Source organism: Tachysurus fulvidraco, chromosome 5 (assembly GCF_022655615.1).
Source record: "Tachysurus fulvidraco isolate hzauxx_2018 chromosome 5, HZAU_PFXX_2.0, whole genome shotgun sequence".
In the NCBI taxonomy this organism is placed as follows: domain Eukaryota; kingdom Metazoa; phylum Chordata; class Actinopteri; order Siluriformes; family Bagridae; genus Tachysurus; species Tachysurus fulvidraco.
In genome coordinates this window covers 8,251,210-8,273,615 of record NC_062522.1, presented here as the reverse complement: position 1 = coordinate 8,273,615, position 22,406 = coordinate 8,251,210, and the positions used below count along the sequence as shown (strand labels likewise).

The 22,406-nt window shown below is 37.4% G+C and overlaps 1 protein-coding gene across 1 annotated transcript; it reads left to right on the top strand.

Annotated features, from left to right (window-relative positions):
• Window positions 1-4,531: 4,531 nt before the first annotated feature.
• On the top strand, window positions 4,532-7,942 carry rgs4 (regulator of G protein signaling 4). The gene is made up of 5 exons (XM_027154401.2): window positions 4,532-4,691; window positions 5,002-5,106; window positions 5,570-5,631; window positions 6,184-6,347; window positions 6,818-7,942. The coding sequence occupies exons 1-5, from the start codon at window positions 4,648-4,650 to the stop codon at window positions 7,061-7,063; spliced, it is 621 nt and encodes a 206-aa protein (XP_027010202.1). The 5' UTR covers window positions 4,532-4,647; the 3' UTR covers window positions 7,064-7,942.
• Window positions 7,943-22,406: the final 14,464 nt, after the last annotated feature.

The following is a 22,406-nucleotide window of genomic DNA, read 5'->3' as shown; positions in this document are numbered from 1 at the left end:
TCGACAAGGTACGTTTTCCGCATCTCTGCAAGGTACGTTTTTTTATACAAAAAAATTTGCCAATATTCAACCATTCTGTGTGACTGTTGTGTGTTAACGTTCCCTGGAGATCTGCTGTTATTCAACTGAAATACTCAAATCATTCATATTCAAAACAATCTATATGAGAGTCACAAAGGGCACAGATTTCTATCGTTTCCAGATATTTGATGTGAATATTAACTGAAGCGTTTGTCTTGTATCTGCATGATTTTAGGAATTTTGTTGCTGCCACATGATTGACTGATTAGATAATAGCATGAATGTACAGGAATTGTAATTAATGTTGTTGGTGTGTGTATGCTGCATGATTAATAAATCAAGATCTTCACACAAGATCTATTCCTATGCTATTCCTTGTCTCTGCATCAATTAAAGTTGTGCTCTTGTCTAAGAAAAAAGGGATTTAAACAAGCAGCTATAGTAAGTTTCCATTATTCAGGATACATGACATATTAGCTTGACGATGTGAGATATTCTTCATTATTCATATTTTGGATGTGCAAATTAAACACTGTGTCCATAAATAAGTCTTTCACACAATTTCTGAATAAAAAAACAAAAATCTTGCTATTTAAAATAGAAATGCAGTCTTTATGACATTTTTTGTGACTTGTAGCAGCATTAACCAGAACTGTGCATGCCTTGCTACCTTGTGTGGAAGGAAAAAAAAAAGAAGCTTCTTATATCGGCTCCAGGCTTTCATACCGTTTGCGTTAGCCAACCTGCTGATAAATTTGGCTGATAAAGTTTTGGGTCTCGATAGATCTGCCCTTTCCAGCACAAATAGCACTTTGCAATTATCTCAAACAAGTCCATCCTGCTTCTAATCCAGTTTCCAGATGCATCTGAAAAAAAAAAAAAAAATAGCCTGTTATAAATGATTCCAAATCTTGTATGCATCATTTGTTGACCTTAGAATTATAATGTCCTCCATGGGATAGAAAAATGAATGGGAGTTCAAATCTAATAATAACAAGGCCATGATTTTATCTTGGACCTTGGACATGTAATAATAATAATAATAATAATAATAATAATAATAATAATAATAATAATAATAATATGAAAATAAGGTTTTGAACCTGATCACTTACTGATAAAATATACAAAGTGTAAATTGCTTATTATCCTTGTGTGCTCTGAAAGACAGAAGGAAATGACAGTGACAAGGCACATCAGTGATTAAACATGATTTTTGTCATCCCGGCTGTCTTGACTATTCATTTGCTCGGAATCAACATTGGTCTGAGAATGTGGTAATAAAGACACCGTGTTCTCAAATAAAATGGTAGAAGTCTGTGTCCAGGTCATGTTAGGACTGAGGGCTTTTCTGAATCACCACCCACATGTTTTATCATTCAACACACCCTTTCACATTGAAAGGATGGAGGGGTAACGTGTGAGTCACCACATAGGTTAATTCATAACAAAACACTGCTTATTTATTGTCACTTATTGCACATTACCCTGAGGTAATGTTAGTGCTCGGATAATGACATAATGTCCAGGTGCCACCGAGCTAAAATAATAGCACTTAGGCTAACCCTCCCCGAAGGCCAGAAACAAGGGACAACACTGAGGCCATCGAGTTCCTTCTGTGAGAATCACTGTCGTCATATCTGACCCAATGACTAATATAGATTTGAAAGGTTATTGAGAAGAGGAAATGCACGCATACGGACAGCACAGCAAGCATAGAAGTAAATATAGAAGTAAAGACATATATATATATATATAAGTTCAAATGAAGTAAGGAAAAATTAAGTACATTTTAAGTTAAGCACATTGAACTAAGTACAATGTGCTAGCATGTACAACTAAGTACATGCTAGCTGTAATGAGTCTGTCTGTGTGTTTGCCCTATTTCTGTCTGCTATCTTGTCCTGCTGTTAATTGTTTGCTCTGCCCACTCATTGGTTACCATGGACACTAATTGAACTCAAGCTTTCCTCCAGGTGTGTTGTCTTTGTCTCTGATTGTCTCCGTTTGGTGATTGGTTCCTGTTTGCTATATTTACTCTGTTTGTTCACTTCCCAGGTGTTAGTCGTTGTTGGCATGTGGTGTGTTTAAGTCGATGTTCTCGGTTCCTGTTCGCTCTGTGTTCAGCCTTGTGTTGCCTGCCTGTTTATCTGTGTTTTGGATTAAAACTTTAAAACTGCATTTGGATCCTCACTCGCCTTTGTCTCATCAAAACACTAGCACATGTTTGCTAATGTTTTAATGAACACATGGGGATCAGCTCAATAAAACATGCTCAAACAATAGAAAATAATCTTATAGGACATTAGTTTTAACTGTTACTGTAATTTCACCCTTGTGGGTGAAGGAGCCATGGGCCGGAGCCACCAAAGTGATTTGAAGATAAATGAATAGAGAAAGACACAAAACAGGTTGAGATGAAATGATTGGTGTTGGAAATCGAAAATTATTACGGCGTCATTCTAAATTCAATAAAAAGAAATAATATAAAAGAATAAGAAGAAATATGAAAATAATTAACATTGATGAAACAACCAAAGATCTTTGTGCATACAGCTGCATACAGTTAGAACAGAGAGAAGAATCCTTTATTTGTGTCACAGATTTATTACAACACAGTGAAACAGCATCAGCTATGATACAGCACCCCTGGAGCAAAGAGGGTTAAGGGCCTTGCTCAGGGGCCCAACAATGGCAGCTTGTCAGAGCTGGGGCTTGAACCTCAACCTTCCAGTCAACAACAGACAATTGATTATGACTACTTTATAAAGTCTGCACACACTGTCTTGACATTTTCCATTATTTTATTCGAAAGTTGAACTGTATGGTTGTTCAATTCGGAATTAACACTTTAGGACCACAAAAGATTTACATATATATACCTGTTATCTCTTAAGAGGCTACAAACAGTTGCTTTTTTACTCTCTCGTGAAGTTATTAAAACTGAACGAGATTTAAATGTTAAATAAACATATCATCAGAGAAGACATGACCAAATGAATGGCTACACACACGTTTAAAATCTGTTTATGTTCAGCGTCCACCAAACGAGTCCCTGAGGATGTTTGTTACGATAGAAACGATAACAATTCCAAACAAGCACTTTAAGCTGACCCTGTGATTTGTAGCTGATATAATAGTGAACACTTCACTTAAGTGCCCTGTAGTATAAATGTTACAGGTGATATATAGACAATGCCTTTCTGTATGCAATATTTGGATCATCCAATTTACAGCTCGTGATTTTTAGTAGATCATCTACGTCAGAACTCTGTCCTCTGTGCTGTTATCATTTTAATTCAGCTCCTGATGTGTCTATTAGAGCTTTAATATGTGCTGAGAGATACTTAAAGGTTTAATAGACTCCTGCGTGACAGGCGCCAGATTGTTTGAACCATCTGCATATAAATAACGTGTTACTAAAGAGGTCATACACATTAAAATTTTTGCATGGAAGGAATCCTTGAACATTTCAAACATAAATTTGTAACCAATTACATGATTTAGTTTATATGCGAAGCTACAAACGTTCAAGATGATAGATTCAATTCAATTTTATTTGTTTTAACAGTGGACATTGTTTCAAAGCAGCTTTGCTGAACATAAGAAATATAGTACAAAAAAAAAGTAGTATACAAAGATTAATATTATACAAAAGTTCAAGATTAATATTAGACATATTGGTTTATATATATTTTGTAAACCACTCAGTAGTTTTAATCTGAACTAAATAAGCCTAAATCCTAAAGATTTTTTATTATTATCTTATTATAAGATTTTTTATTATTACTGGTGTATATATATATATATTGTATATTTGTAAGTCTGTCTGGTTTTCTTGACTTGACTTCTTTCAAGACACAATGGACCGTCAATGGACTAGGAACCTTGGGATTTTTAGACATATAAATTCTTATAAATTAAAAGAAGAAAACTGTAATCAGAATTTAAAATATGAGAATTGGTTGACAGAGTTGACAGAGTTTCCTCTTAAGGTCCATGTTTAATTTATTGATTGATTTGTTGATATTATTTAATACTTTGGACTTTCTTGGACTTCCCAAAACAAGAGTTTGTGAAAAGAAGCATATGGTGGTGATGGGAGATGGTAGATGGTAGTATGTGTGTGTGTGTGTGTGTGTGTGTGTGTGTGTGTGTGTGTGTGTGTGTGTGTGTATATAGTATATACAGTGCTTATCTACATTACCTTTATAATGTTTTGAATATCTCTGAGTATTTTACTGAGTCATTTTTGTACGAATAAATGATTCCTCATTATATACCACAAAGCAAAACTAATTCACTGTTTCTGAAAAATAAACCTGAATAATTTGAATTCAATTAAAGAAAATTGTGTGTTCTTTAGGGAAACCTTGGGACAATCCATTATTATCAGGTTTTTTTTCCAAGAAGCCCGTAAAGGCAAAGACTTTTTTGGTGTCTGCGTCACAGTGTAAACACACTCTGGCTCCTGATTGGTCAGCCAAGCTGCGGGCAGGACAGAGCCGTATAAAGCCAGACAGAGAGGAGGAGACTGCTCTAAGACTGTAGCGATCCTTGCCTTGACAACTCCTACGTGTTTCTGTGTACAGTGTCTGTTGGATTTGTTTTCTCTTCACCGCCACCATGTGTAAGGGGCTCGCAGCCCTACCAGCAACCTGCTTAAAAAGGTATGACCTTCTTATTCCACTCAATTTACTTGCAATCTAAATGTAATTAATGCTTATTAAAAAGTGTGTGTGTGTGTGTGAGAGAGAGAGAGAGAGAGAGAGAGAGATAGAGATAGAGAGAGAGAGAGAGAGAGAGAGAGAGAGAGAGAGAGAGAGAGAGAAAGAGCATGAGATTAGGATGATGAAGTAGGTGATATGTAATTTGTATAAGAAAACCAGACAAAGTGAGCTTCTTTTATTTACACAAATTAGTGAGATTTTTTTTATTTATTTTTTTTGGCAAATGATTTCACATACATTTCCTTTACAGCGCTAAGGACATTAAGCATAAGATCGGGTTCCTGCTTCAGAAGGCTGAGCCGCTTCAAGAGCAGAAGCCTGTTAAGGAAAAGGAGAAGCCTGCTGTGGAGAAGAGGTGAGAACTGAAAGAATTCGTCTTACTGTATGATGCAACACGAGCTTTGTAAAATTCATTTAAATATTTCTAAGATTTAAGACTAAAACGACTTGAACACTTAATCGAAATAAACACATTTGATGGTTATACAATTTGGGTAGCTGAAATTTTCCAAAAGTTAGAATTTATGGTAGATTTATTTCTGTAGAATCAAGAGCAATACATAATCCTAATTTCCTAATTGACTTTCATTTTAGAACTCAATTAAATACATGCAGATATCCGTATTAGCTGAATAATTAATATAATATAGTAGTCATTATATGGTAATTCAAATATAATCGAATTACTATATAATTACTACTATTCTGTATTTATACTGTAACGATATATTTTCAGGAATGATCTAAAAATCCAGAAAACATAATAAAAACAAGACCTTCCTATAATAATTTCTGTTCATTCTCTTCAATAATTGCAGTTCTGCTCCGATTGACACTGAGAAATGGAAAACCTCATTTATCCACCTGATTAATCATGATGGTAAGTGAGACATTTTATTAGATTAAAGACATTACGTTATGAGATTGATGTGTCATATTAATTCTACCATGTTCCATCAAGAAAAAAAAGGAAGTAAAAGTCACAGCTAGAGTGAAACTTAAATGAAGTTGTAGTGTGAGTGCTTCTGAGACGGAGCCGACCTTGCGGCTACGTTCTCATGCCTCTGGACGTGTGCTACGTGTCCACATCTTGCCCTCAGTGGCCTCCAAACAGTCATAGTGTTCTGCTCTGTTAGTCCTTAAGAGGTCAGGCACCACAGGGACAGAACTGAGGAGAGGGATTTTCTGGGAATCTCCGCAGAGACGGAGCAGTGACCTCTAAATTTTGAATGTTGTTAAAGTCCTTCAACCCTCCCCACTCTATTCTCCAGAGACCGAAGTCTGGAGACGGAAGCAAAGTCCATTTAGCTGACATAAAGTTGTGCAATCTGCATTGAGTTATTGAGAAGGGCTAATCGACTGAGATAGTGATATCGGATACACCTGACTCAATCACTGACGTAACAAAATGTCTTTGTTTTTCTCTCTCCAGTGGGACGGGCTGCCTTCACTGCCTTTTTGAAGTCCGAGTTCAGCCAAGAAAACATTGAGTTCTGGGTTGCGTGTGAGGATTTCAAGAGAACGCCTGCGCCACAGATGCAAGCCAAAGCCAAGCAGATTTTCAAACAGTACGTCGACGCCGATTCCCCGAACGAGGTGAGCTGGTATCCTATACTAAACTATAATATCATTTACAAACAAGTATAAAAGCTCTAATTTGTAAATCCACACTCATTCCACAGAATGTGAGCAATATGTAATCACACGTGACTATCTAGTGCATCATGCCTTACACCTTATGCCTTGAAATTGCAGCAATTTGTGCCATCATGGGAATAACAAATGACAACTAAATAACCTATATGTGAAAAATAAACATGGAAAAAAACAAACAAACAAAGAAACAATGATAAATTATAAATTAAATATAACATGTGCTCAAATAAGTATCAAATTAGTGTTGGAAAAAACAAACAAACAAATAAACAAACAAACAAACAAATGAATAAAAACAGAAAGAAAATGCATGAAAAATTAGTTATGTGAAACACTTGTGCAAACATGTCCAGGTATAAAACTGAGGTACGAATGACGTTTACTAATCCAACAATCTTCAAATCTTCTAGGTCAATCTGGATTCTGCAACAAGAGAGGAGACACGGAAGAATCTGGAAAAGAGTGACGTGACCTGTTTCGACGAGGCTCAGAGTAAGATTTTCACGCTGATGGAAAAGGACTCGTACAGGCGCTTTCTGAAGTCCAAACTGTTCCTTGACCTTTCTCAGCCGCAAAGAGACGAGAAACACTGCGGTCTGGAGAGAAAAGCGACCTTTACTGAGTTAAGCCAGTGTCTCCTGTCTCATTGTGCCTAAATCTAAGACAAAGAGCTTTCTTAGGCTTAGAGTTTGGGGGTCAGTTCACTTCTATGAGATGAGTTGGAAAGTGAAAGGTTAAGGGTTAAGTCGGTGAGGTAAACACAATCGGTCCAACACCAGGAACAGCCAATACAAAGGTGTTTGAAATGTTTTTCAGGTGTATTCGGCTTTAACGTGTTTAGAATAATCTGTGAAAATTATTCAGAACCTCTAGTGTAGCATTTCAGTTTATTTTGGGAATTTTTTGTGCAGACAAAAATAAATAAAAGACATAAAATAAATAAAACAAGCCACTTTGGAAACCCTGACAAATGAATAGAATGTGGTAAGAATAAAGCTTACAGTGACTAAGTGAATAACTGTTACAGATAAAGATGAAGAAGACCTGGGTTGCATAATTATTTAATCTGTGTATGTTATATGTACGTTTGCTGCCCAGTTAGAATAGATCTAGTCTTAGTAATACTAAACGAAGCTCTGGAATATAAACGACAAACAAATGTGATGAGATATATTTATGGAATTCTAGCTAGCGATGTCGTTCATTTGTTACAGTGCTGTAATTTGTACAGTGCAGTGTGTATGTCTTCTTTTAATGTCACTTTAAGTCTTATTAGAATAAATGGATTTAAGCTGTTTACATATTTGTTTACTTTCATGTATTACACCTATTTATTGTTGTGTTTATGAATAAAATGTCACATTAAAATGGTCTCTGAGAGTAAATAATGTAGAAAATCTAAGAAAAGATGTTCTTGAGAAGTAAAGAGCGTGTTCGAGTGATGCTCACGTTACGATTCAGAGATGATCGTTGTACTGTGATGCATTTATGAATGTGAAACACAACCAAATAATAAAAGAGTCCTATATCACAAATCCATACCCTTTAAAATTTTTCACATTTTCACATCTGTTTATTTTATGGGAATTTAAGAATTTAGTGATGCGATGAGCAAGAACATGTGGAAACTTCTGGACTGTGATACAGAGCAGGAAACTATACATCACCTCCTACAGCTCTAAGCTCTTGGAACATGAGATGACTCTTTAAATAGCCCATTATTTAACTAAAGATGTTGTTATTTGGTCTCCTGAGAAGATTTTTGTCTTGCTTGGGAGGAACACTTGTAAGAAGGTTAAGCGTGTTTCCAGGTGCAAGGGATGTGTGTGTTTTGTCTCTTTTCCAAACCATTACCAAAGTACACAGGTATCTGATTTAAAGTTCAAATGATTCAAATGTATTCACACAAGTAATTATTTATTATCAGCTTTGCAATTTCACTGTTACATTATGATTCAATAGTTTTTCTATATGCATTGAAGCATTCATGCAAAGTTAAAGAATAGTATAAACAGTATACTGTATACTTGGACCAGTATATATTTTAATGATGCTTAATGATGATGATGATTATTAGATTAGAATAGATTTAACTTTATTGTATTATCATTGTACAGAATACATGTACAGGGCAATGAAATGCAGTTAGTATCTAACCAGAACACACAGACACACACACACACATATATATGTGTGTGTGTGTGTGTGTGTGTGTGTGTGTGTGTGTGTGTGTGTGTGTGTGTGTGTGTGTACAATAGTACAATAAAATTAAATTCAATAAGACTGAATGCAAAGTTACAAGGCAAAGTTACAAGGAAAAGTTACAAGATAAAGTTACAAGGTAAAGAAGCAGAGACCAGATAGATAGATAGATAGAGGATATATGATAGATATACATAAAACATTCCATTTATAAGTATTGACATAACATATTAAACTTGATTAAACTTAAACTTGATATAACATAACATTTAAACTTGATTCATCGTCTTCGAATACAACCCTCAAAGACTGTATATGCATTAAAAAAGAGATGAATCACAGGCAGTTAAGTCAAGGCAGTCTCCCATACTTGTTTACCCAAAACATTCACGAATCTGTGGCGTTAATGTTCCAGTGAAATGGGTAGTTAGTAAGCAAGCACACACCAGACACGAGTTAATTGCTTGGTTAATGGTGCACTGATTTCTGGGAATTCTCAGCCCAAATAAGTGACTGAGCCCAATCATTCTGGCTCTCGGGGCCATTCAACCTGTCTAATTGCCATTGTGTGGTAACCAGATGATAAACTTATAGACGTTTCACCATAAAGCTGGACCAAACATTGATGTGATCTGAGTGCCTTCACAACAGGTATGTGAAGAGTACCTCAAATCAAGCAGTAGATTTAATCAATAAATGATGACCATTACAAAGGTCATCATTTGCTTGTGGCTGGGAGATCAGTGACCAAGTAAAACCAGGATTTCTGGCGGATGTGGGTAAGGGTGAGTGACGGCCAGCTGGTAGACTGTGTGGTACTATGGCTTGGGCACATGCAGTGCATAAAGAGATGAATCTCTGGATGTCAGTTCACATGTATGTCACAAATATTTAATTAACAGGTGGCACATACTGTGTGTTCCTGGACCATCTGCTGACTTCCTTTTCAAACTAGAAGATTTGTAGGTCATATGGAAATCCTAGAATGATGTGCTTAACAGTAACAGTCCTTAGAAATGAATGTAAATGTATTCCTGGTGCTGACCTTGAGAAGGAGGGTTTAACGGAAAGGGTTACGTTTCTGCTTATGGGTGCATCCTCGATAGAGTGAATTTTCAGAGGATGTTGAAGTGGTAGTGAGAAATATGATATTAATTTTCTCTATGGTGCAATCTGGTCCATATTTTCAGCAGTTCATTAGTCAGTCAGTGCTGAGAGAACAAAAAACTGGCAGAATATTCAGGATAAATGGCTGTTAAAATAAATCAGATGGCCTCGCTGTAGAGGACCAGGTGTAGGTTTTGGTACTCTTTGCATGGACGTACCCACAAAGTGGATAGGGTTACTATGGAAATAGCAGAGATTTCCACTTCTGTTCTTCTCTTTCTCTCAGTGGCAATTAACTTGACTTGACCCAGCTGCATCAGTTCAGAATGGCTGCTCTTGGGCTGTAAGTTAATTTCCTTAGGCACTTGATGGTTGTGAGTGAGGTGATCCAGATAAATAGCAAGAGCAATGAATGAAGAGGCATTTTCCCATTTTGGCAAGACATCACACTGCATTAGTACAGAACTCTTTATGGTCCCTTCATCAGGGATCATTTGAAGACTTTGGAAGGAAGGAATTAGTGTTAGTTCTTCAGAAGCTCTTGGTTGCTTAATTCCATTCGACTACAAACTCTTGTAGCGAGGACATATTTACATTATTTACTGTCCAGCGTCACACAAATGAGGATGAGGTTCACTTTTGAGTCTGGTTCCTCTCCAGGTTTCTTCCTCATATCATCTCAGGGAGTTTTTCCTCGCTACCATCGCCTCAGGCTTGCTCATTAAGGATAAATGTTAGAGATAAATAGTAACTTAATTTTAAACTTTAAGCATATATTTTTATTATGTTTCTATACTTATCTAAAGCTGCTTTGAGACAATGTGAATTGTTATTGTGAATTTATTTAAGGAATACTTAGCTGCAACTCTTTGCCTCTTTTTTATGGTGAAAACAATTCTTTGCCCTCAGGGAAATGATATTTAGAAAAAATACTTATACAAATTCCATGAAGAGGTTGAACAATGACAGAAGCTGCCCTCATAAGAACCAAACCACTATAGCCCAGTGAGCAGACTGATTATTTCCACTGCTGTTATTTATTTGTCGTTCTGAGAAATCCTCCTGACTCGACAAGTGGAGTGAAGACTGCAAGAGAAAACCTTTTTTTGGGGGCCGGTCTCGCTTGAGTACTTGTCTAGATGGGAGATGAGAGAACATGAAGGCATAGCTGGAGATCTGGTGGGGGAAGAGGGCATTAATGAGCATTGTCAGCTATGCGTCCAGCTCAACCAGGTGTTATTGATGTTCTCCAAAAGACTTTCTTGGTGTTTTGCCAGTACTGCTCTCCTGCTCCAATTACGTAATCCATGAGAGAAAACAATATTTTGTGATGGAAAGAGAGACTCATGCAAATGCAGTGTAATTAGAGAAAAAAACTGGCAAACATATCTAAAATGTGAGGTAATTTGAATAAAAAAACCCCAAAACAAATAAACAGGCAAATAAAAAAAATACGCAAATAAAAAAATAATCCAAAAATCCCCAAAACAAAATGAAACGAAAAACAAAAACAAATCAAAACACAAAACAAAACAAAACAAAAAACACATCAAAACACAGAGGTTTTGTGAGGTTTTTTATAAGGTTTTGTGAGTTCAGAAAAGTGACGTGACATACGTGGCGTGACATACGTGGCGTGACATACGTGGCGTGACATACGGCTAAGTACGGTGACCCATACTCGTTCTCTGCATTTAACCCATCCAAGTGCACACACGTGAACACACACCAGAGCAGTGGGCAGCCATTCATGCTGCGGCACCCTTTATTATGCCAGTTTATTATGCCATATTATTATACACCATTTATTATGTCTATAACTGTGATGGTGAAGTGTCATGATGGGGATTGTAGTCCATTACAACCATATGCTTAAAATATATACCAATCTTTATCGTGGGAAAATACCTTTTATATACATTTTCTAAGCAGTCGATTCAAATAATCAGAAATTTCCAGCATGTAGTTTTAGTATGTCCAAGAAAGGCTTTCAAAAAGTCCAAAATATTTACACCACCATTTTTTTATCAATATTTTTTCTCAACAGCTTATAAACTAGCACTTGATCCAGTACAATTTCTCCCATTTTTTCATTGTTAATAATTTTGAAATATTTACTGTAACTGTGCACAAAACATAAAACATCAAGTTCACTAATGTGTGTACACAATGTTGTCTATTTTATCTAATCTGTCTTATAATTTACTAGTACATTTTGAGCTGTCAATAACATAATGCTGATAGTTTTGTTAAAGTCTCCTGTAAAAAAAAAAAGTATCTTTAAAGAACATACTGAACCAAACATGTCTATATATAATACTAATTTTATTAGAATTGTGATTAGCAATGTTTTATTATTATCCTCAGATGGCATCTCATACTTTTTAGTATAAGAGTGTTTTTACTGCCCAAAACATATATTTCAGCAAGAAAGGCAAGAATTATGTACTTACATCATAATATCAGTCTATTACGCAAGACATAATGCAGGTCCAGAGGCAGTATTAAAAGCAATTTAAAAATGGAAGTTGCAGCTCTGAGGTGAGAAAGCTACCTGCTGTGCCATCGTGGTTCTAGTTTTAACCTTTTCTTTTCAAACGTAATGCTTCCTGAGGAAGTGTATTTTTCCACAAGATGTTGCTTTCAAGCTTATTTGTTCCCTGCAATTTATATTTAGCCAAGAAAGCAAACACTGGGCCTCAGTTATTTATTTATTTGGATAGTTGTATGTAAAATTTTTTATTGGCGTATTCAATCAAATTTTCTACCAAAATTTTCCTAGCAATGATTTTCATCTTGTGTGCATTTTGATGCATGCCGATCATCCATAAGTGTGTATGCTTTACAACCTGTTTGCAATGAGTAGAATTTGAGTAGCAAGTGTCCCTTTCTATTTTTCCTTGGAGTTCTTTCTTAATTATTTAAGCCTGAACCGGTGTGATGCAAATGTATAAACTATATAACATTCTATGTTATAAATCCTAATAAAGTCTCCAATGTACACTCACCTGTAAACATGACAATTTATGAAGTTACCCAACCAGCTAATCATGTTGCAGCAGTACAATGCATAAAATCCTGCAGATACTGGCCAAGAGTTTTGGTTAATGTTCACATAATACATCAGAATGAGGAAAAGTAAGATCTCTGTGTGATCTCTGTGGGGGAAGTCGTGGACTAATGGTTAGAGAGTCTGACTCGTAACCCTAAGGTTGTGGGTTCGAGTCTCGGGCTGGCAATACCATGACTGAGGTGCCCTTGAGCAAGGCACCGAACCCCCCCAATTGCTCCCCGGGCACCGCAGCATAAATGGCTGCCCACTGCTCCGGGTGTGTGTGTTCACGGTGTGTGTGTGTTCACGGTGTGTGTGTGTTCACGGTGTGTGTGTGTTCATGGTGTGTGTGTGTGTGTGTGTGTTCACGGTGTGTGTGTGTTCATGGTGTGTGTGTGTGTGTGTGTTCACGGCTGTCTGTGTGTTCACTGCTGTGTGTGTGTGCACTTTGGATGGGTTAAATGCCAAGAATGAATTCTGAGTATGGGTCACGTCACTTCGTCATTTTGTGATATTTAAATAATATATATTTAAAGTATATTTAAACGTGTTTGTATTTATCCCCAATGATCAAGCCTGAGGTGACTGACGCAAGGAAAAACTCCATTAGATGGAAAAGGACAAAACCCTGAGAGGAACCAGACGCAAAGGGGAACCTCATCCTCATTTGGGTGTCACTGGAGGGTGTGAATATAATATACAGACTGACAATTGTTTTGATGAGGAGGTTGTTGTCCACAAAGACCACATGGAGTTAGCATCTTCTCTTCAAATGTCCGAAAACTTCATGACACAGAATCCAACTGGAGCTGGTACATCTCTAGATGCCTTGGGATCCTAACAGGATTGGCCTCATTTCAATAAAGGTGCGAAAGTTTAATCTCTGAATGCCTCGGGATGCGTAGAAAAAGAAAAGCAGTGGAGAGGAATTAGAGTAGCTGCTGTTCATAATATTAGCAAGCACTAGATGATAATGTGCATGTACTAGAGCACAGGATTATGAGAAGTATTATGTTTAACATACAGGTAACTGTATACATTTCTAGGTGTACAGGTGTTCCTAAAAAGGTGGACAAAGGTGGACAAGAAGTGTACTTCTTCATGCAATCATCCCACAACCCCAATGTTCTCTCACATTGTTCCAAATATACACTGGGACATAACAAGCAATCCAAAATAGATCAGTCAGCTTGTTGCTGGGAAGAAAATCTGTTGATTGTGAATGTGTACATAATAGGGAAATAGTTTGTACTACTAGTTTATAAACCATAGTGGGTGGCAAACTTTTGGGAAAATATCATGCGTGGGTGAAAGAAACCGCAAAAACAAATCATTTTCAAGAAGAGAAACTCACAAGGTTACAGTTACAGCATCCGGATCGGACCGTGCCGTTCATCCGATCGGCGATTTGAGACAGCGACTAAATAAGCAATGCTGTATAATGATTCCATCATGCTGGAAATTTATTTTGCTGGGAAAAAATCCTTAAGATGTTTAGACTGTAAAATAAATGAATCATAAGTGTTCTATTGTGGTCAACAGCATTTACTCGATTTTTCCCAGATAGTACAAAATTAGAATTGATGAATTGTGTGTGAAGAAGTGAACATGCAATACATTATAAATATGCTAATGAAAAAAACAAACAAACAAACAAACAAACAAACAAACAAACAAACAAACAACAACAACAACAAAGAAAAGAAACCAATCAGGAATGAAGTGACTAACTGCACATGCACTTAACATTTGACATTGACAATATTTACCAAACAGAAGGGATCTTTTATTAATTTCTATTAAATAATCTAATGAGTGCAGGGTATGTTAGTGATAAATACGGCAATTAAATTATTTATAAAGTTGTAGGAGTGCATACTGTATGGTGCACAAGGTTTCATTAAATCAAGCATTGACATCTTCAGTGAGGAGATTGCTTTTAGGTCAAATACTGTACAGCTTCAAAAGAAACAGGATAACCTGTGGTGGTTAAGTGGATGAATAAATAAGGTTCTGGCAGAGCAGAGTCCGTTTTTTTTTACTTGAATGGTTTATCTCTGTCTGTTCTCTGGTTTCTCTCAAGGCTGGATGTTGTGAGCAGACTGCAGGCTACTCATTATAGTGGAACACTGGCCTTGATGCAATTACATGCTGCCCTGTAGCTTTAGGTGTGACAGGCCCTGATAGAACATTGGATTGGCTAGCTTTGTAAATGTCAGACTGACACACACACACACACACACACACACACACACACACACACACACACACACACACACACACACACACACACACACACACACACACACACTTGCATGGATATTCTGGTAACTCACACTCACTTTCCCAATGAACAGAACTGTAGTCTAGTTCATAATTAATCAAGGCTTATAATTTCTTGAGAAACTTGAGAACACTCATGTAAATGTTAATGCTGGCACAGGACAGGGAATAATTCCAAGTAAATGAAAGCCAGCTAGTCTCTACTTAGCTAATCCAGTTAAATAAATCTACATAGGTGATTACAGATGGCCAAGAGAAGCTGAAAAATCTTCTTCAAGCTCTAACAATGTTATCCCTTATTAAATCTCATTACTATAGCATTTAGCCTTAAGCATTTTGTCCTTCTGCACTATACGCAATGTAATGTGTTAGGTGACATGCTACTGTTGTCTCAACATCAGCTATAATGGAATTAGTTGTAAGAGGGTTTTCATGTTATTCCTCGTCATCGATTTAGCCACTTATCTAGTCTATACTAACAAAGTACATTTTCTCATTAAAGTGATTATCAAACCACTTTCGCAGTGTTCACATGTCAGCCATTTTGCTAGTGACACCACACTCAGAAATATAGTCATCAGGTATTCTGCCAGTCACACACTTTGACAGCCATAATGTAAGAAAACACAACTTTATTTCCTAAAAATGATGTGAAACTTCTCTTTTTAATCTTGTTTTTGCCAAGAATATGACAACCTGCCAAAGGATGTCAGCCACTTAGAAACCATGGTGATGGCTTTAGGGCTACCGACTGTTTCCGTCATTTCCGACTGTTGAGTGCACTCAAGTCTTCATCAGTGAACAGGTGATAACTTCAATAGGACTTCATGTTAGAACTAGAATGAATCTCGTATCTCGTTTATTCTGCAATTTTTTTTTTTTACCGTAAACTACAGTACACATGTTTAGAAGGGAAATGATCTATAATTGCACTATCCTGTGGCATCGAGATGAGGATAGTTTCCCTTTTAAGTCTGGTTCCTCTAAGGTTTCTTTCTAATATCGTAATCAGATTTAATCAGAAGGCAGCTGTCAGAATGTCTATGGAATTTCCCCAAAATTCATTCATTCATTCATTCATTTTCTACTGCTTATCCGAACTACCTCGGTCAAGGGGAGCCTGTGCCTATCTCAGGCGTCATTGGGCATCGAGGCAGGATACACCCCGGACGGAGTGCCAACCCATTGCAGGGCACACACACTCTCATTCACTCACACACTACGGACAATTTCTCAGAGATGCCAATCAACCTACCATGCATGTCTTTGGACCGGGGAAGGAAACCGGAGTACCCGGAGGAAACCCCCAAGGCACGGGGAGAACATGCAAACTCCACACACACAAGGCGGAGGCGGGAATCGAACCCCCAACCCTGGAGGTGTGAGGCAAACGTGCTAATCACTAAGCCACCGTGCCTCCTCCCCAAAATTCACTCTTTAAAAAAAAAAAAAAAACAGTTCCTTGAAAAAACTGTTGTAGAAAGGAAATTATTTACTGTCCAGTGTCACTCAAATGAGGACGAGGTTCACTCCTGGGTCTGGTTCCTCTCAAGGTTGCACCCTCAAATCATCTCAGGGAGTTTTTCTTGCCACCATCATCACCTCATGCTTGTTCATTAGGGAGAAATAAAGATATTTTTAAACTTTAAAATTTTTATTCTACATTTACATTACATTTACAGCATTTGGCAGACGCCCTCATCCAAAGCGACGTAAAGAAGTGCTTGTAGTCTGTATCATCGGGTACATTAACTCTGGTGCGAGGAGTGATGAGGGCTTGGAGGTAAGAGGGAGCTGGTCCATTTTTGGTTCTGTAGGCAAGCATCAGTGTTTTGACTCTGCTGTGTGCAGCTATTGGGAGCCAGTGGAGGGATCGCAGCAGCGGGGTGGTGTGTGAGAATTTAGGCAGGTTTAAAACAAGCTGTGCAGCTTCATTTTGGATCATTTGCAGAGGACAAATTGTGTTCATACAGTAGGTAGACCTGCCAGCAGTGCGTTGCAGTAATCCAGTCTTGAAATTCTATATTACTAGAAAGCTGCTTTAAGACAATGTCAATTGTTAAAAGCCCTATACAAATAAATTGAGTAGAACTAAATTAACCAGGTGGGTCTGTTTGCAGAATGTCCGCTCACTGACTTTTTTTTTCTTCTTCATGCCATCTTGTGTTAACTCTAGAAGACTACAATGTGAGAAAATCCCAGTTGAGCAGTTTCTAAAACCGTCACACCAACTCATGTGCCAGACCGACTCATACTCTAAGGTTCATCCTGTGTTTCCTTATTTTGCTGTGTGATATAAACATTTCACATAATTCCATTAATATCCAGGTGTACAGGTGTAACCATATTACTGTATTTGCATGACATATTAACTGAAAACAAAAAAATGTGCATGCACCACAATGAGTTTCAGGCAACAAACATGTGAAACATAGCATTATCCCAACAAACCCAATCATTTGCTAGCACTTATTTATGACACGCAGAGTTCATCGCCCTCGTATGTAGCTACTTCGGATGTAACGGCCGAGATGTGGTGCACGCTTTTTGGCCTACTGACTTTGATAATCTGCACTGTGATGCACGAGCCCAGTCCTCTCATTAAACAGAAACAGCTTGTGTGCTCTTACATGCTGCATTCATAAAAGCATTACTAAACGTCAAATATAAAAAACACATGTGCTTTTCCTGTTCCATGTTAATCAATTGCATGTAATGTGAATATAATATGTTTTGTATTGGTCTGTCGAGCTCAATAATGGCATGGACAAGGACATGTTCAAAAAAGAAATAAATAAAAATAAGGAAGTGCACCAAGACTGAATTTATTAGAACCTGATGCTCTCACTGCACACTGAGATTTTCTACAAATGGGTTGTTTACAAGGAATTATATGTAAGGATTTACTGAATGCACTCTGGTTCAGGTTTTTTGTGCCTGGTGAACATTTGTTTCCATTTGTGAGGTCTCATAATGGGCTGGCAGTGCACTGTTGTGCTCAGTTTGAGGGTAATTGTTACACTCTTACACCCATACACACATCGAGGAAGATCTCAGACCCGATCCTTCAACAAGGGTTAGACACTTTTCTGTAAAATTTGTTGGTTTTTTTTGCTTGCTTTGGAAATCAGCCTGCTTGCTTGGAGACTGAGTGTCTGTGAATGTGAAAGAAACAGACCTTTATACACAAGTAGTTTTATTGCTTTGGCTATGATCTGTGTTAGTATCAGTTTGCATAAGAAAATAATCAGGTTTGGCGCCACAGAATCAAGTTTGTCAAGATTAAAGCAACATATAAAATGTGTTTGCACTCCATCCATCATGAAAGCTCTTAATTTATTGAGATCATTTTGAATGTTCAGTAGTAACACGTCAAGTTGTACAGTACAGACTTCAAATTAAAATTTTATTTGTCACATACACAGACATAGGGGGGCACGGTGGCATAGTGGTTATCACGTTCTCCTCACACCTCCAGGGTTGGGGGTTCGATACCCGCCAACGCCTTGTGTGTGTGGAGTTTGCATGTTCTCCCCGTGCCACTGGGGTTTTCTTCTGGTACTCCGGTTTCCTCCCTCTGGTCCAAAGACATGCATGTTAGGTTGATTGGCATCTCTGAACAATTGTCCATAGTGTGTGATTGCGTGAGTGAATGTGTGTGTGTGTGTGTGTGCCCTGTGATGGGTTGGCACTCCGTCCAGGGTGTATCCTGCCTTGATGCCCGATGACGCCTGAGATAGGCACAGTCTCCCCGTGACCCGAGAAGTTCGGATAAGCGGTAGAAAATGAATGAATACACAGACATGCAGTGAAATACTTTAAGTCTTCACATATCCCAGTTTATTATGAGCCTGGGGTCAGAGCACAGGGTCAGCCATAGTACGGCACCCCTGGAGCAGGTGAGGTTAAGGGCCTTGCTCAAGGACCCAACGTTGATGGCTTGAACCCCGACCTTCTGCTCAGTAACCCGAAGCCTTAACCACTGAACCGTCACGTCTTCACAACTTTGCATATGCAGTATAAAGTGGATTTGAAGCTTCACACTTTCCTAGTGCATGTTCTTTCTGTCAATCACATGATTTAACCATGATTCAACAAAACTGCAGCTAATAGATAAAATGTTACGATGTTATGTATTTTGAATCAAAAAAGACTTTTTCTTTTTTTGACATATGAGCTGCGTTATTATTATGTGAATTACACAATAAGCCCAAGGACAAAGAAGAACAAAAGTGGTACAAAATGTTTTTCTGTTGTTTTCCTTATTCATAATAGTTAACATTTGCTCTGTGGTTTTTTTTTTTAGTCAAACGTGAGCCAAAAATGTTGATCAGATTATAAAAATATCTACAGTATGTTAGCAGGATCCAGAACTTGGATTTCTCTTTAAATATTTTGGCATTTCTTGTCCATTTAGAGAGAGATGCATGTAGGACAAGCTGGTTTAAAACTGTTCAAAGTGTTTAGCTCGAACTTAACACTCGAACTTAGTCTGGCGATAATAGATAAAAAAAATGAAATCACATGAACTTCACGCAAAACAGGATCAGAAACCAGGTAAGCAAACAATTAAACAAGGCTTGGCTTTGGCTTCAGAAGACAAGGAATGCTGAGCTTAAACTGCAATGTTAAAATGAGTTAGAATCTTGAGTCCCATGCTAATAAACATAGTAGGTGTGTGTATTCTGGGAAGTGGATTTTGATGTGTATATGTTTGTATGATGGGGTAATGAGGTGTATGATGGGAATTTGAGTTTGAGGATTCAGATGTTACATATTTTATGAAAAATATTACACTTCAACCCACTCGTTTTAGGGTAGACAAATCAGAAATTCATTAATTCCCTTTTTCTACTCATCCCCTAATCATCCAGAGATTCTACCAACTCCAGGTGTGTTTCATGTCATGAAGATTTTGGACCTTTATTGAGATGATGCCAACCATGTGAGAATCCTGAGGCATCTAGAGATGTACCAGCTCCAGTTGGACTCTGCTTCATGGACTCTGTGTTCATGCCAACTTAATGTGGACAACAACCTCTTAATCAATACACAATTTTCAGACTGTATATTTATAATCACACCCTCCAGTGTCACCCAAATGAGGATGAGGTTCACTTTTGAGTCTGGTTCCTCTCAAGGTTTCTTCCTCTTCCATCTAAGGGAGTTTTTCCTCACCACAGTCACCTCAGTCACTTCAGGCTTGTTCAATGGGGATAAATACAAACACATTTGAAAATAAGTCTAATATTAATCTTGAATTTTTGTATTATTTTAATCTTTGAATAATCAGAAAGAAAGAAAAATGACCCATTCTGATTAAAACAGAGAATTCTGTAGGACTTCTGTGGCGTGACTGCTGGTGCCAGACAGGCAGGTTTCAGAAACTGCAGATTTCCTAGAAAAACAGGAAAGAGTTCACACAGAACTGTGTGAAAAATTTTTTTAAAATAGAACGAGCAGCTATTCTGCAGGTTCAAACACCTTGTTGATGAGACGGGAGAACGGCCAGATTCTTTTAAACTGACCAGACGGCTACAGTAACTCAAATCAGAACCAATCTTTACAAACATGGTGGCCAGAAAACCATCACGGAACATCGATGAATCTTTATGGGCTATAACAGCAGAAAGCCATACTGTCTAGCACACTTGGATTCCACAAGCTAGTGTTTTTCCAATGACATCAAACTGACATGTAATTGGCTTATTGGAAAATTGCATGAATATCCATTGGTTGTTCCTTGTGTGTATGTTCCTTATCTTCTCCTGATGTTTCTGATGTAGCAAATAATCCAAGTTGCCTCAAAAATATCAATTGTATAACATTTTAGCTATTAGATTTCTTGTTCTTTTTTTGAATTTGGTTGTTTGGGCACATTTCACAGTGGCTCTTGACCTCCGGACCTCCCTGATTGATCCTCCGGCATTTTTCCACCAGCTTCTTTATCTGGAGCTTGTGACTCATCTCCTGTTGCTAAGGAAAATTTCTGGATAATAGCTGCACTAAACTTAGAGCTCTTATTATACTTCCTGTCTTCTCTTTGGATTTGGCTCAAAGTGGTTATTAAGAATAAATTCAAACATTTGCTCAATATTTTAAAACAGCAGACAAATCAGTGTTTAAGCAATTTTAAATTTATTTTCTTTTTGTTTTCTGCTCACCGATGATAGATGAATAAAACAGCGGATGTATTTAATGCAAAAAGCTTTCTGATGTCCTTTATTTGCAGAAATTAATTGCCAATGTCTAAAAAAAAAATGCCATGGGGTCTCAAACCATATAGGCACAAGTTGTACATGAGTCTGTGTTTATGAATATGTTCTATAATGAATGTAAAACACTTCAGACAGTGTTTGTATTGGCAACGTCTTTCTGTCCTTCTGCTTCATATCATCCCCCTTTCCCTCATTCTGTTTTCCACCTGTTTCATTTTGTTTGTCTCACCTTGTTTGTATAGGAAATTGAATAGGCTGTAAACAAGAAGGCATGGATTCAGGAAGCATCTGGTTTGTTCCTTGTCGAGCTGATGTTCCTTTTCTGCAATTGCTCTTTAATGAATTGTGAGATCTGGAAATAAAATGTTGTGCCATCCATGTACTTCAAGCGGCGTTTTTTTTCCTGAGAGAAGGAAATACATACGTCTATCTCTTAGGACAAAAGGAATCGAAAAATACTGCAATTATTTATTATATTACCAGTAATCAGTTATCTGGTTCGGATCAGTGTGTCAAACTCAGCTGTGAAGAGTTTCACATGTTCTCTCTGTGTCCATGTGAATTTCCTACATGTTCTCCAGAATTGAAAAAAAAAATCAGGAAATTGTCCTTGGGATAAGTTTCAGATCCATCGGGACCCTGATCGTGGCAAAGCACATACTAAGGATTCATAAATGTCAAAACTTTTTCTTAATTAGTGCCATTAAAGTACTGTTTGAATTGTCCTTTCATGATATGCACAACCCTATGATTTTAAGAAACGACTACAAGTAAAATATTGTTAGAACACTGTGTGGGGATGTGGTAGCCTAGTGGTTAAGGTGTTGGGATACAAATCGGAAGGCTGTGAGTTTGATTCCTACGTCCACCAAGCTGCCACTACTGGGCCCCTGAGCAAGGCCCTTAACCCTCAATTGCTCAATGGAAAAAATGTAAGTTGCTCTGGATAAGGGTGTCTGCTGTAAATGTAAACCCTAGACCAAATCTTGACTGCTAGAAGCCTTGAATATTTAAAGGCCAGAGTGTAGAGTAAAAAAAAAATATATATATTTTTTACTCTACACTCTGGCCTTTAAATATTCAAGGCTTCTAGCAGTCAAGATATATATATATATATATATATATATATATATATAT

Bases quoted from the DNA above. Each gene is read 5' to 3' on its own strand.
- rgs4 (XM_027154401.2), top strand. From the start codon at position 4,648: ATGTGTAAGGGGCTCGCAGCCCTACCAGCAACCTGCTTAAAAAG. The intron at 5,632-6,183 runs GTAAGTGAGACA...TTCTCTCTCCAG, and splicing joins CCACCTGATTAATCATGATG to TGGGACGGGCTGCCTTCACT. The intron at 6,348-6,817 runs GTGAGCTGGTAT...CAAATCTTCTAG, and splicing joins ACGCCGATTCCCCGAACGAG to GTCAATCTGGATTCTGCAAC.